General features: G+C 36.0%; 1 protein-coding gene across 1 annotated transcript in view; it reads right to left on the minus strand.

Annotated features, from left to right (window-relative positions):
• Positions 1-10,098: 10,098 nt before the first annotated feature.
• The window catches only part of Thsd7b (thrombospondin type 1 domain containing 7B), a 697,342-nt gene continuing 693,076 nt past the window's right edge, over positions 10,099-14,364 (minus strand). Inside the window, exon 27 of the mRNA XM_076866252.2 lies at positions 10,099-10,298. Within this exon, the coding sequence (XP_076722367.2) occupies positions 10,217-10,298 (82 nt within the window). The 3' untranslated portion in view covers positions 10,099-10,216. The remainder of the gene's footprint in view (positions 10,299-14,364) is intronic.

The raw sequence follows: 14,364 nt of genomic DNA on the forward strand, positions 1-14,364 counted from the left end.
TTACTATTTTTATTGAAAGAGGTGTCAAGGAAGTTGAAGATAGAGGTTTGAATATATTTTACATTTAAAATATGTAGAATATCTAAAATAACATAAATATGAAAAATTAGAAGAGAATTCATCTGTGAGCTCAGTACTCTTTCATATTGAACCAGAGTTTTGAGAAGAAACTAGATTTTCTATTTCACCAATTTCTTTCTGGGTTATTTACCTCACAAGTTTGAATCATAAAATCCATGTACAATAATGGAAGGAAAGAGTAATCATAACAATGGTCCACTTTTTGCTTTCAATATAGCCTTTGAAGCTTTGCCACAGCAACTTATTTTTGTTTTTTAATGTTTAGTTATAGATGGACACAATTCCTTCATTTTATTTATGTATGTGGTACTGAGGATCAAACCCAGTGCCCCACACATGCTAGGCAAGCGCTCTACCACTGAGCCACAACCCCAACCCAAGGCAATTTATTTTTAAAATAGACATATTTCTTTTTCTTCCTCTCTTCCTCCTCCTCCCTAATCTCCCCTCCCCCACCCTTGGTAATCTTCAGAGAAAGATTACCTTCCTTCCCACCCCAGGCAGAATTTTATCTGTCTTTAAGCACACACCCACCACCGAAAGTAATTCAGACTTCTGGGATGCACTAGAAGATCTCAAAATGACTCAAAATTAACAAGACAGAGAACATATTAAATGTAGCTATTGAATCACTTTTTAAAAAACTTTCTTTCCTCCTGATGGACAGAATCGAGTCTCTGGGACAGGAGTCCCCTATGTTTCTCCTTTGCTAGCAAAGCAATAAGACTTCCTTTTCCTTTTTCTTAAAACCATGTTTTCATTCTTGGATTGCCAAGGGGGACGGGGAACAAGATTTCGGTACCAAAGGAGTAGAATTCATTTCAGTGAGAAGAGAAGAATTAGAACTCACACAAGGTGGTAGAGGACCTGATAGCAGGAAAAAAATTTTTTTTTTCTTTTTGTGGGGGGGGGGGGGATGAGCATTAATCAAAATCTTTAACATAGATTTAACATGGCATTAAAAAAGAGCCAAAGTCATTGACTGTGTCCTTTAGCCTTTGAGTTTTAATCCTTCCTGTAACTCCCATCCAGGTTCACCTCCAACTTCCATTTTTCCACCTCTCTGGAACAAAGGAATTGGCTGGAACTACCAACAGGTTAGCCTCATGGTCTTTACATTTGAAAAAAGGAAAGGCCTTTATGGCACCCATTACCCTGATTGCCTGGCCATTTATTGATTCTTATTCAATATGATGAATTCAATTTTTTTTTCTAAAATTAACAAACCAATAAACACAAATAGAAATATATTTTTCTGGAATTATGGAGATACACATTTACTATGTAAAACTGGTGAAATGACTCAAGAAATTCCATGTGTTGGTGGTCAGTCACTTACATGCACATTATTTATATTTATAGAGTATTTGAACCCAATACTCTATAAATATAAAGAAAACTGTGGATCACTTTGAAACACCACTGAATTTACCCATATTTTCTTTCAAAGATACATATGCTTACCAGAAATCTCTTTCTTCAAAGCCAGAGTTGAATGGAAGAACTGTGTATTGGTTGTGGAGGAAATCAACAAGGTTATGCTGGTCTGAAGGAGAGTAAGTTTATTGGCATTTCCAACACAGTGTGCTTGATAGGCATCTGAGTGAGAGATACTAACACCAGAACCAAAATGTAAAAAAATAATAAGTTAAAAAAATCTCAAAATTTGGAAATTGGATCAATTATCAATCTGTAGACAAGTAAGAATGCAGTGAACATGTTCTGGGATGACTGCCTGAAGCCCAGATGATTTTCAATAAATTGCTTTTGGGATGGTCATTATGTGCTGTATTAGGTGGCCATGAAAGCAAAGCAGAAATTGGGACATGCTGACTTTATCTCTTGATCTATAAGCCCATGATATGCTAATAGGAAGAATGGTGCTAGAGTCTGAAGATAGATTTCAACTCTTATGGAAAAGTGAATCCTTTATGGTAACATAAATCTACCAACCTTAGGTAGAACAGAGCTGTTAACAGCCCACAGTCAGGTAACTTAGGAACCATCTGCATGACACAAAACTTGATGGAAGCCACATTTGTGCCACATTAATGCACCTAAATTTATTTTTAGGATATGCTTTTCTTTCATTTTTATATGTTTTTATTAATAACAGGTCACTTCACAGAATCTGGCAGTACACTATCCTGCCTTATTGCTCCTGAGATTTATATGAATAAATATCTGGCTTAAAATAACCATGATAATACATTCTTTGCTGTCTAGCCCCCAGGGTATAATGTGATTTAATTAACATATACATTATACAAATATCTGCTCATCTTACTTTTTTGCTTGAAAGGGATTGAAATTTGTTCCACCAAAGAAGCTAAACCAACACACACACAGGCTGGGTGCAGGTATATTAGCATTTCAGAGGCTCAAGTGTCATAACTAGTTTAACTAAACAAAGCCACAATGTACATTTCAGAAAACTGCCAGGAATGAAAACCAGTTCTGTATTTCAATGGAATTCAAATAAATCCAGGCTCCTGTATCTGCACATCCCTCCAAGGATTTCAAATGTTTATTTGCAATGAAAGTCTTCCTTAAACTTGATTAAAGAGAGGCAAAAATTGGCCATGTTTCTTAAATGAAAAGGTCTATCCCAGGAGATATAAGAAAATAGTTTATGTCCTCAAAAGTTACTAACGTTGCCTTTCTAGATTTTCAATTTCTATATAACTTGTAATTACTATAAGGTTAATTACTACAATTTTAAGATTTAAGTATTAATTTATTCATTGTCTTTGGGAGATGGATTAAGTAAATTAGTAGTGGTATATAAAGCCTAGTGTCAGATCAATCTGATGGCGATTAACATGCCAAATGTTCAGTCATATGTACATTTAGTTTTTCTACACATTGTTGGAATTGAACGTTATTTTTTAAAGAAAATTTAAGAAGTCAAGGAATTAAATTTCATTTTAAAAACATTTTTTAATCTTTTCTTAATCTTAGTATAAGGAAAGATACTGGCCTATTGTCATGATATTTGAAAGATGTAATGATGACAAATGTAAGATCTTATACATAAAGTCATTCTCCATTGAAAAAATAGAAACAATGAAATATGTTTTTTTGAGTAAAAAGTAAATTCATAGGCCCTGAATTTTTTTCTTAAAACCTCTATTTCAGTATAAAACATTGTTATTCCTTATCTAAAATATAAAATATAATAAATTCCTCCCAATTAAAGAATTAAGGGGAAGTTATTGCACACCATCAAGCAACGGAGACCATCAAGGCCTCAACATCATACAACTCCATGTAGCAACAACTGGGAATGGCAACCCCGGTTGTATAGTATGGGATATGATTGATCTGAGGTACTGGCATGAGGACCATAGATATTTCTTATTGTTCCTATTCTCTGTATCAAATACACAAAAGAGGAGACTTGACATTCTTCACTAGTTTTCTAATGTGTCCCACAGTCTTCTTCTTTTCTTCCTTTCCCCCGCCCTATCTACCCCATTGCCTTATTAAGCTGCCTGAGTATCTTCTTTACCTTGTTGGTGATTAGACTCATTGTCAGGTTTCCCGTCCAAGAGAAGATGGAGTACAGGGCCATCAAGAGGAACTATGCTCTCATTCTGTTAAAATGAAGGAATGGTAACAGTAACTCCTGTAAAATGAAAATAATAATTTATTTGTTGCCTAATGTTTGAGCTGGGACAGAGTAATTCTTAAGTAGTCTCAGATCTTTTCTTATTCATCTTATTTTAATTTCCCTGGAGATATGCATCAGTATTTGTGTGTACATACACATATACACATGTAATCATTATCTATATACATATATGTAATCTCAGGAATTTTAGCTATAAAAAATTAGTTTTGCAATGCTGGAGCTACATCCTGAGCCTAAAATTTTTATAAATATTTTTTATGGCAATGACTTGGGGGTCCATTCAACTTATGGTATAATAATCAGAAGCTGAGGTTTCTCTCTATTATTTACATTAATTCCTTCAATTTCTTTGGAGCTTTTTGCCATTTCCCATCTATTGTTTTAACTGAATGTCCCTTTGTTACTTTATTGTTATAATATATGGTCATATTAAAAAGGTGTTAAGTGAGAAGTGTTTGGATAAAGAATGGGGGGAGAACATGGGGATGGAGAAAGCATATTCTTCCACTTTAAAGAAATCTTCTATAAAAATAGTGTCTGCACAGAATATATATGCTGGGGGTGTGAGTTCGCATACACAAAAAGCCCTTGACTGTTCCCTTTGTGCTTTTAAATATGTAACAAATCAATAGGGCTTGATACAGAGATATTTGGAGATTTGAGAAATAAATGGAAGCAATATTTTTATGAACAAAACAACAACAACAAAAAATGAGTCTCAAGCAGTTTTTCATCCCTGAAATGAAAAGCAAGCTCATAGAAAATCAACATGGGTATTGAAAACCCTGATATACTTATGGCTATTCAGAAACTCACCTCTGATTCACTTTGCATCAAAGGTCTCTTTGGGATTACATCCACTGGAAATGTAGCAAAATGTAGCATCTGACAAGTGTGAACTACTTGCTTAAGTTAGTTCATATTTCAACATTAGATCACATTTCATTTCTTTCGATGATGTCACATCTTTATGAAGCTAGATTTTTATTGCTCACTGAGATACAAGTGGATAGCGCATAGAAATCAATATGGAATAGGAAATGAAGGTGGCAGCAGCCAATTTGATTCTATGTCTGAGAGGTTTCAGGAGCCCAAATCCACTTAGACTTCTAGTTAATTTATTAACTGTGGCTATCTAAAAATCAACTTAAAATACTTTTATTTTAATTTATGAGTATTGCTATTCTTTTCAAAATACCACTGCATTCTTAAGACAGATTATTAAGTTATTTGTACATGATTAAGTTGAACTACTTCATAAACAGCATGGTTAAGTATTTCTTTTGGCCTATCAATTGCCATGAAGCAATTATGGATACATTAAGAATCCTGGGAAACAAGGAGGTTTGGGAAACTCTGAATCACATAATTCTGTTATTTGACACTATTACATCTGTTGATTTTTCTTTGAAAACAATCAAGAAAGGCCAAGTGACACTTTAGGAAGTTTATTCAGTATGTGTACATATGCATACATATGATTCCCTAAATCTGTAGTTAAATATTCCCCAGTTCCCCATTTATCAATGAACGGAGGCAGGGTTTTCTTAGGTATTTGAGCAGTATGTACTCCTTTCCACAGCTCTTTTCTGGAGTCAGACTTCTGAAGTTGCACATAGTAGACATGGGATAGAAACACTTTAGTAGGGCAACTCCTAGTGATTTGGTTCTTAGAACCCAAGTCATCTGAAGCTATAAATGGAGAAGCATTTCATGCTGCTTGATGGAGAAATTGATACCTCTCAGTTTAGTATTTCATTTCTGAATCAACCAAAGAAGTGAAGATCACCCTCATCCTGGTCCTCGTCTTGAGGACAGAGAAAATTATCTTAAATCTTTGGGGAAGCATTGTCTACCCAATTATCGGTACCTTTCCCTTCACCATCATCAAAGTCTTCACTCTTCGGTGTGTAACTCAAATTCACATTTCTTCTGAAGTTCTTCCTTAATTTCCCAGATGCAAAAAAGTAAAGTATTTCTTTGTGCATCCATTTATATCATTGTTATTGTTTCTATGGGGTTTCTTCCTAGCTTATAAATTCAGTTCGAAATAGGAATTTCTCAGGAACTTTTTTCAAATTGTTCTAATAGCCCTCATAATCTTAGGACTTACCACACAATGATCTTTCTTTTCAAAAAAATCATTAACAAGTTATTATTATTACCCACTGCAGTATTTCTTAAATATTATGAGACATATCAGAAATGATAACCAGTCCTCTAACATGATAGAGTAAATGCATGAGGTTGTGACTATGAGGCTGATTGGCTCCGGCCACTCCCACATTGGAGAGGTATCCATATTTCAGCACACCTTTAAGCCACCTGTGGCATTCTGTGCACTCCAATATAAAATTAATAAGCTGAATTTTATTATATTTCGGTTACACTAACAACTTTATGTAAAATTTACAGAAGAACCCCTATAAGTATTTTAACAAATTTAATACTTAATAAAAAACTCCCACAAAATCTCTTTCCTAAAATCATTGAGCTTGCTGTTTAATGGTTATTGAAAAACTGCAGAACGTGTCACTAAATCCATTTTACCCTAGGGCTTCTGCTCTCAGGGGAATCTTCTGAGGCAGAGACATTGAACATGGATCTTTTGAGATTCTACTAGCATAAAAATTTCTTGTTCATGAAGGATATGCTGATTTATAGCACAGGCTAGGTGCACAGATGAATGGGTCTGGTCAATCCAGGGTAAGAAACCGCATCATGTCATGTCACTCTGCCAAACATTCCAGCAGATGTCCGTTATATTTCTTATACAGAGTCCTTAACATGGCTTCCATGGATGTATGGTGTATATTGCTTATGTCTCTAACCTCATGCAATCATTCTATCAATATTAGGTATGTACCAATTCCAAGCATTTGGGATACATAAGTGAAGAAAAATAAGATCCTTGTCCTTATGGTATTAACACAATAATGCAAAGGGAAAACAGACAATAAACTGTAAAATAAACAGGCTTAGTAAATAGAATGTTAGAGGTGATCAGGCTCTTGAAGAAAAAGTTGGGGGAGTTAAAGGGCATGGATTGTAACTGCAGAAATGAGGACAGCAATTTTTTTCTACAAAAAATAATACTTTTATTTTAATACTTAGATAATATTTCAGGCTTTGTAGGTCATACAATATCTGTCACATGAGCGCTCAGCTCTGCCTTTTGCTCAAAGGAAGACTTAGACAATACATTAGTGGGTGTGGCTTTGCCTTAATAAAATTTTAGGAAACTGGACTGATCTGGACAATAAACTGATGGCTGTGAGATGCCTCATTGAGAAGGTGAGAAAGACTTGAAGGATCTCTCATATCACTCTCATCTGGCTCACATTGCTCCATTCTGCTAATCATGTCTATAAATCAAACCAAGGTTGTTTTTGTTTTGAGGCTTTTACATTAGTTAATCCTTCTACCTGAAATTTTCTACCCCAGATTATGGATTTTTTTCTTTTCATCTAATTCTCAAATTGTATGTCACCAAACCAAAGGTTATCTTCTTAAGTGTCCTTCCTGAAGACCCTACACAAAGTAGCATACCCCACTCAAATTACTCTTCATCCCATTATCCCATACAGTTTTGATCATGAGATGTATCACCAGGTGATAAATATTTTTTAATTAGTGAGTCTGTTAGAAACCTGTTTTTATCTCTTTCTCTCTCTCTCTCTGAGTGTGTAAGTTCCATGAGGGCAGCAAGCTGTTCTCTTTTCACATGTCTAGCATATGCTCAGCACCTCCAGTAGTGTCTGGCACACCATAAGTATTCTATAAATATTGTTAAATGAATGATAAATGGATGTCATTTCCAAAGAGACCATCCAACATTCAGTTCCAGCAAATTATTACATAAAAGATTGAGATATTTGTTACCAGATATTCTTAGTTTTCAAGAGCTAGAAATCCAAATTTTTATGTGAAATAACTCAATTTTAAATGACTTTAATTCAAAACTATAAAAATACTTTGCATATCAAAGTAACTAGTTCAGCAAGCTAGTTCCCTGAGACTTCTGCCATACACAATCATGGGTTAAACCAGCTGACGTTTTTAGTAAAGTATCTTCTGCAATGTGCTATGTGAAAGGTGATTTAAATGATTTGTTATCAAAGGCCAATGGCTGGGTGCTGTAGTACTCACAACTTCTGGCTCCTACTCTTATTCTATTCCTATAAGAACTACATGTTAAAATTGTTTTTTACTGAGGAATCAATATGCTCTAAGGAAATGTGTGCATGTATTTCAAGCATAAAATTTCAGAAAATATATTACCTTATGGAATTTTTTTTCACTCATGATTTTTACTTGGCTTTGCCTATACAGAGGTAAAATTCCCAAAACTTTGGATATTTGTGGCATAATTTGCACGTAAAATAACAGAAAGGATCACATTTCATTGATTCAACAGTGTACCTCTGAGCACTGTGCCTATGATATTTTATAAATATGTATTGTTTGAATCAATAGAATATGCATTAATTATGATATTTGAAAAATAGGTGTAACTGAGTTAAGAATATTTTGAATAACTCTGTACTATTAGAGAAACAATTTTACTCAACCATGAATGTTAAAATCTAATATTTTAACACAAATTCAATATATATGGATAAGAGCTGAATCTGTGTACCTAATGAAAATATTGAATGACCTAAGGTCTCAATTCTGAATGTGCTATAAAATGCTAATTATAGATGGTGAATGCCAAGTATTTTACATTTATCATTAATGTTTACCTTGAAAGGAAAATTTTATTATCTTTACTTTTGGCATCAAACAACTAAGGTATGAATAATTTATAGTCTTTGCCCAGGGTCAAACAGTCAGTAAAGGGCACAGCCAGGGCTTGATGCTCTTGAACTACTCTGAAGACTATTGAGCTTTACCTGAAGCAAAGCCCAACTCTGTTTCCTCAATCACATGATTGAAATAAGGTATTCCCTTTGCATTCACTTTTTTTCTTTAAAACCATGGTGACATTGGACATAATCAGTTCATCCAAGGGCTCACTTAGTTGATGAATGGTTGGTAAAAGCCATAATACAAATGAAAATATCCTCTACCCTCCTCACTGAATCACATTTCTAAGATTCCCATTTTCTCGGCTCTCTCGGTAATTTACATATTGATATTTGCATTATTACAGTTTTTGTTCTAACATCATCTGGGCTATAAGTGTTCCTTAAAAGCCTCTCTGTATCCCTATGACTGACTCTGCTTCACAGTACACCTGAGAGTGTTGAGAATCTGGGATAAGATTAGCTTTCTCGGTCAGTGATTTCATCTGTCAGCCCGAAAAACAACAACACAGGAAAACCGGTATTAAACCGTTTTTGTCAAAGCAAAGATGTTTTGGAAACGAATAAATGTAAAAGAGCCAACACTGCAGTCTCTTGAGCACTTTATTTGTTATAAATACAAGTCAATACCACAAGATGGCACCTTCTTACTTTCAACACCTAGGATTACAAACAATTATCTTCATAAAATGGTCTCAGCTTTTTAATGTGTTGTTTTAGGTATTATTGAAACCTTATAAAAGCAAGACTTACTACAAACAGGATTGGTGTTCAATGTATATTAAATGAGGTCAGATAATTAAATTCAAGAAAAGAATTTATAAATATTCAGATAAGAAAATTGAAATTACAAAAGCAGAGTTTGTCATCATTAAACTGAATTACAACTGTGTGTGGTTAATGTTATATCTACACAGCTAAGTTTTTGTTAAAATACAGTTTTAGTAACCAAATAATTACCTCATTCTCCAATATAGCCACCTATTTTCATTTATACACTCTAACATTCAGTACACATTTCATTCAGAAACCACCTAGCTTTCACCTAGCCCAGCAATTACACACACGCTATTATCAACAGATGCAACCCATGAAGTGCCATCATCCCCTGGCTACAAAACAAAATACAATATTTAAAGGTAAAAACTCAGAGAATTTTTGAAATGGTAACCCATTCTCTGTGTTCATGAAAATAGGCAATCCAATTTGAAAGTCTTTGAACCAATGTAAACTCTAGAAAACTCATGTTGAAGTATGGGAAGAATAAAGACTTTGCACTAATATAGTGCATAACAATGCAATGTCAGACTCATCATTTACAGTAAATGCCTTGATTGGACTTCCTCTGGATTGTCATTATGCTGCTGAAGATCAAGTTTACTCAAGTCTGTGGGAATTCCATCATGTTTTCTTCCTTTCATTTCCAAACAGGAAGAGAAGGGTGTTGGGTCCCTTGGGAAAACCAAAAATAATAAAACACTCACACCCACAAACAACTTGAAAACAAAATGGCAGACCTAATAATCCTTGACTCCATGTCCAAATGAAGTTGAGGCAATATTACTTTTGCAATATTTGTATTCTGCCCAATATATCACATCATGAGATTCCTCAAAAAACTGAGAAGTCTGAGAGCTACAAAAGTGAAAGCAGTTAAGGCAGTTGATGTCTACATTTGGATTTCTTTTTCAGGTTACATGTCTAAGTCTCCATCGTAGGCTAAGGTCAGAGGCTTCTGATGGGGAGGTGTGCTTTGATGTGGTTTTGGCTTCTTGCTGCAAAGGGAAAAGAATTCCTTAGATAAAATTCACAGAGCTCTGTTTCATCTGCCAATGACAATTTTGAAGTAGAGAAATTCAAGTATTAAAGTGACAAAAGATTCATTTCTCTGGATGTGTGTGTGGGTTTCTTTTTTGAATACAGTCATGCATCACTTATCAACAGGAATACATTCTGAGAAATTATTGTTAGGTGATTTTGTCATTGTGTGAGAATAATAGTGTATACTTATATAAACTAAGCCAGTGACAACACCACTAGGCAATTGAGTTTAATGAGACCACAGTCATCTATGCAGCTTATCTTTATCAGAAACACTATCATGTGGTATGTGACTGTATTATATACTTTAACCCTTTTAAGAAAGAAGTCATCTTCTTCTTCTTCTTCTTTTTTTAATCTCTAGAATGGTTTAGAGGAATCAAGGAACTTGGTAGAAGGGTATTTTCATTTCTTATTTATACACAGAACATGGACATATGCTGCTCACCAATTCCTAAGCGACTGTGACCTCCACATCACAGATGTTTAACATTGTAAGCAGCTGGAGCAGCCAGGCTCCTGTGCCTAACTCTGATCTTGTTTTTAAGCAAATGTGTTTCAGCTCTGGTCTGAAACCTGACATCTAGCTGCCACGTCACCATAATCTGTCAGGAAAATTTCACAAGTTCCAGGCCAAGCCATTGTCACCTGGTCTATGCTTTATCTGCAGTCTGTGATTTTTTCAAGGAAGGGCTACTTTTCCTTCTCATAGAGAGAAGCTACAATTGAGTAACATTCCCAATTCACACAGGGAGGCATTTTATTGCTTGTTTCTTAGTGTGCATAAATTTCTATTTATAAATATTTGTAACTAAAATTCTACCATGCACTTCCTTGTCCCATGGTTGTTTTTCCCGCTCCATGCCTTTGCTTTGCCATGCCTTCAGAGCCTGGCTCTCTCTTGGGCCATTCTCGGTAGGGACCCATCTCTTTTTTGGTCTCCACATATCTATGCTACATATTTTATAGCAGCATCACTTATTTTTTTAGATGCATACTAAGTGCGAAGTTCTGTGCTGAGCAGCTTACATCTTAATCTCTCCATAAACCCTAGAATGACCCTAAGAAGGAGGCATTAAGATTAACGTTACTTTACAAAGAAGGACTAGAGAGATTATTTACCTTCCCACAGGTCATTGGGTGAGCCGCAGAGCACAGATTTTATGGAAATCTAACAAGACCTAAGTTTTTAACCAGGTCACCACACACTCCGTATGTATGTGTCACTTATTTGGTACTTTTTAGAAATGAGGAGTTTAAGGAGGCTGATACATAGTGGGATAGGGAGCAGGAGGATGGGAGAAATAGATGCACTCTAGACAGGGCAAAGGAGTTGGAGGGGAAGGGAGGGGACATTGGGTTATTAATGATGGTGGAATGTGATGATCATTATTATCCAAAGTACAGGTATGAAGACAAGAATTGGTGTGAATATACTTGTATACAACCAGAAATATGAAAAATTGTGCTCCATATGTGTAATAAGAATTATAAATACATTCTGCTGTCACATATAAAAACAAAACAAAAAAAGAAATGATGGGTTTATCTGGATATAAATTAAAAACAAAAAATTTTAACGTGTGACATTTAGTGGCATTAACACAGTAACAATGTTGTCCACAGTTACCACTACCTAGCACCAGAACATTTTCATCACCCAAAAGGTAATTCTGTTCTCACCGAGCAGTCTCTCCCCATTTCCATGTTCCTGTGTTCCTGGGGAACCACTAACCAACTTTCTGCCTTGGTGGATTTGTCCATTCTGAATATCTCACTTCAGTTCTACCCTATGTGGCCTTTCATGTCTAGCCTCTTTCACTTAATGGTAAAATGGTGAAATTTATGCTATGTGAATTTTACCACAATAAAAAAGTTTGATGAAATAATAATAGGGAGAACCCCCTAGTTTAAAATGCTCATGTTCTAATTTAAGGAGTAAAATTAAGTCTTCAGGTTGATATTTGAAATAAATGGCAGAAGTTAAAGAGATAAAAAAGGATATTTTAAAAAACTACTCAAAGGAACCACAGATCATCAACGTGACCCTCACCCCAGTACCTGACATGTGATGGGTGTTCACTGAGGACTTGCTGGGTGCATGGACAGTGGGTGAATGGCTCCCAGCCAGAGAAGCTAAGGAGAGGCAGCTGTGTGACTGATAGAATCCTCCGGAGAGGGAGTCTCAGCTTCCCATATCCTGCTTTCTAGGCCCTCGCCAGCTTTCAAGGGGTCTTGCATAATTACCTGAATAACATCCAATTTAACTTTATCCATTTTAATCTATAAGCATGTTCCAGTAGCTCTAATTATATGCCAGCCCAGGCTCTAGAGTGGATAATAAACCCAGCTTCATACAGTATCCTGATCATGCTCATGCACAGCATTTCAAGGTACAAAGAAGTCACACACGAAGTTGAAGTTGGGACAACCTGGAAGTGACAGTTGGTGTATCGACCCTGGTGGTTGTGTATGTTTCCCTAATGATAAACTGAGCACGACAAATTTTAGCTGAAGTGACAATAAGTATCTTTCCTTCTCACCTCTCCTGTGCTGTTTCTCTGTGTGTGTGGGGGCGTGAGGAGAGGAGTGGTTGAGCGCAGAGAAGAAAGGGGAAAGAAATGTAAGTGCTCTCAAAAAATTTTTTGCAACCCACCCTTCGCTGGCATTTACTGAAGGTTACTACACAAAGCGAAATAGAGATTGACTCTTATTCCTCTCATGCTCCCCCTCCCTATCCCACTATGAAACAGCCTCCTGATATCAGAGAAAACATTTGACATTTGTTTTTTTAGGATTGGCTAACTTCACTTAGCATTATCTTCTCCAACACCATCCGTTTGAACTCTAGAGCAGAGGGGTGGGAGGGAAAGGAAGGGGGCAGGAGGTTAGCAAGGATGTTGGAATGTGATGGACATCATTATCCGAAGTACATGTATGAAGACATGAATTAGTGTCAATACTTTATATACAACCAGCGATATATAAAATTGTGCTGTATATGTGTAATAAGAATTGTAATGCATTCCACTGTCATTTATTTCTTAAAAAATCAATTAAATAAAAGAGATTGAATCTGGGGAAATGGGACATCTAGAAAAAGGAGAGAAGTGGAACAATAAAGAAGGCTGTATATGGAGATAATAATATCGCCTGGGGAGACAGGTAAACTTGGCCAGGCTCTGTGAACTGAGTCTGGGATATTCTGCTGAAAATATAAACAGATGTTTTTATGCCAGTTTCCCTGTGTGGACTTATGAACATTGTATCTATCTCTGCACAGACAAGAGGGCCTAGGACTTTTGGGGCCATGAAGCGTGCTGGGATGGGTATAATTAGAGCTTTTTTAATTGTAGACCTTTCCATATCGTGTAATCTCTCCATTGACAGATTCCGGAAATCTCAACTGAGAATATGTAATATCTGAGAACTTTTATAGAATTTAAAAGAAATCAACATCTTCTTGAAATTAATCTCTGAATATGGTTGCATTTTGCTGGCCATCTGTGGCTTTCCAAAGCTTCCTGGCCAGTTAAACAGCCTCCTAAAAAGAGGAGCTATGAGGAGGCTTGTTCTTGGAGCCTGTAGGGTCCTTTCCTTTTCCCTTACTATAATCTCTGGTTTTTTTCCCCACCCTTAAGGAATACAACTTTTGTTTTTGTTTTTTCCCTCCAATTCTGGTATTAGGAAAGGTGGGGCCACACTAAATCAGGACCCAAAAATGCCTGGCACATAGGCCACCACCACCACCAGTCATTTGTGCCTAGCCTACACCTCTAATCCATCACACTCTTCCTTCCTGTTGAGCCAAAGTACAGCTCATCACTCTTCCTAACTGAGCACTCCTGACTGCCACCACTGCTGTTAGAGTTAACACAAAAGATAAGACCATTTTCCTGTCCTAGCTGTGAGAGATCATTGACTAAGACATTTGAAGTGTCCTCTTCCAGGGCCATTTATTTGCATTTTAGCAAAGGATAAAAACACATTCCGACAGAAGAGTGAGCTCATTGTGGACTG

This window comes from Callospermophilus lateralis, chromosome 9, assembly GCF_048772815.1.
Source record: "Callospermophilus lateralis isolate mCalLat2 chromosome 9, mCalLat2.hap1, whole genome shotgun sequence".
Classification (NCBI taxonomy): Eukaryota; Metazoa; Chordata; class Mammalia; order Rodentia; family Sciuridae; genus Callospermophilus; species Callospermophilus lateralis.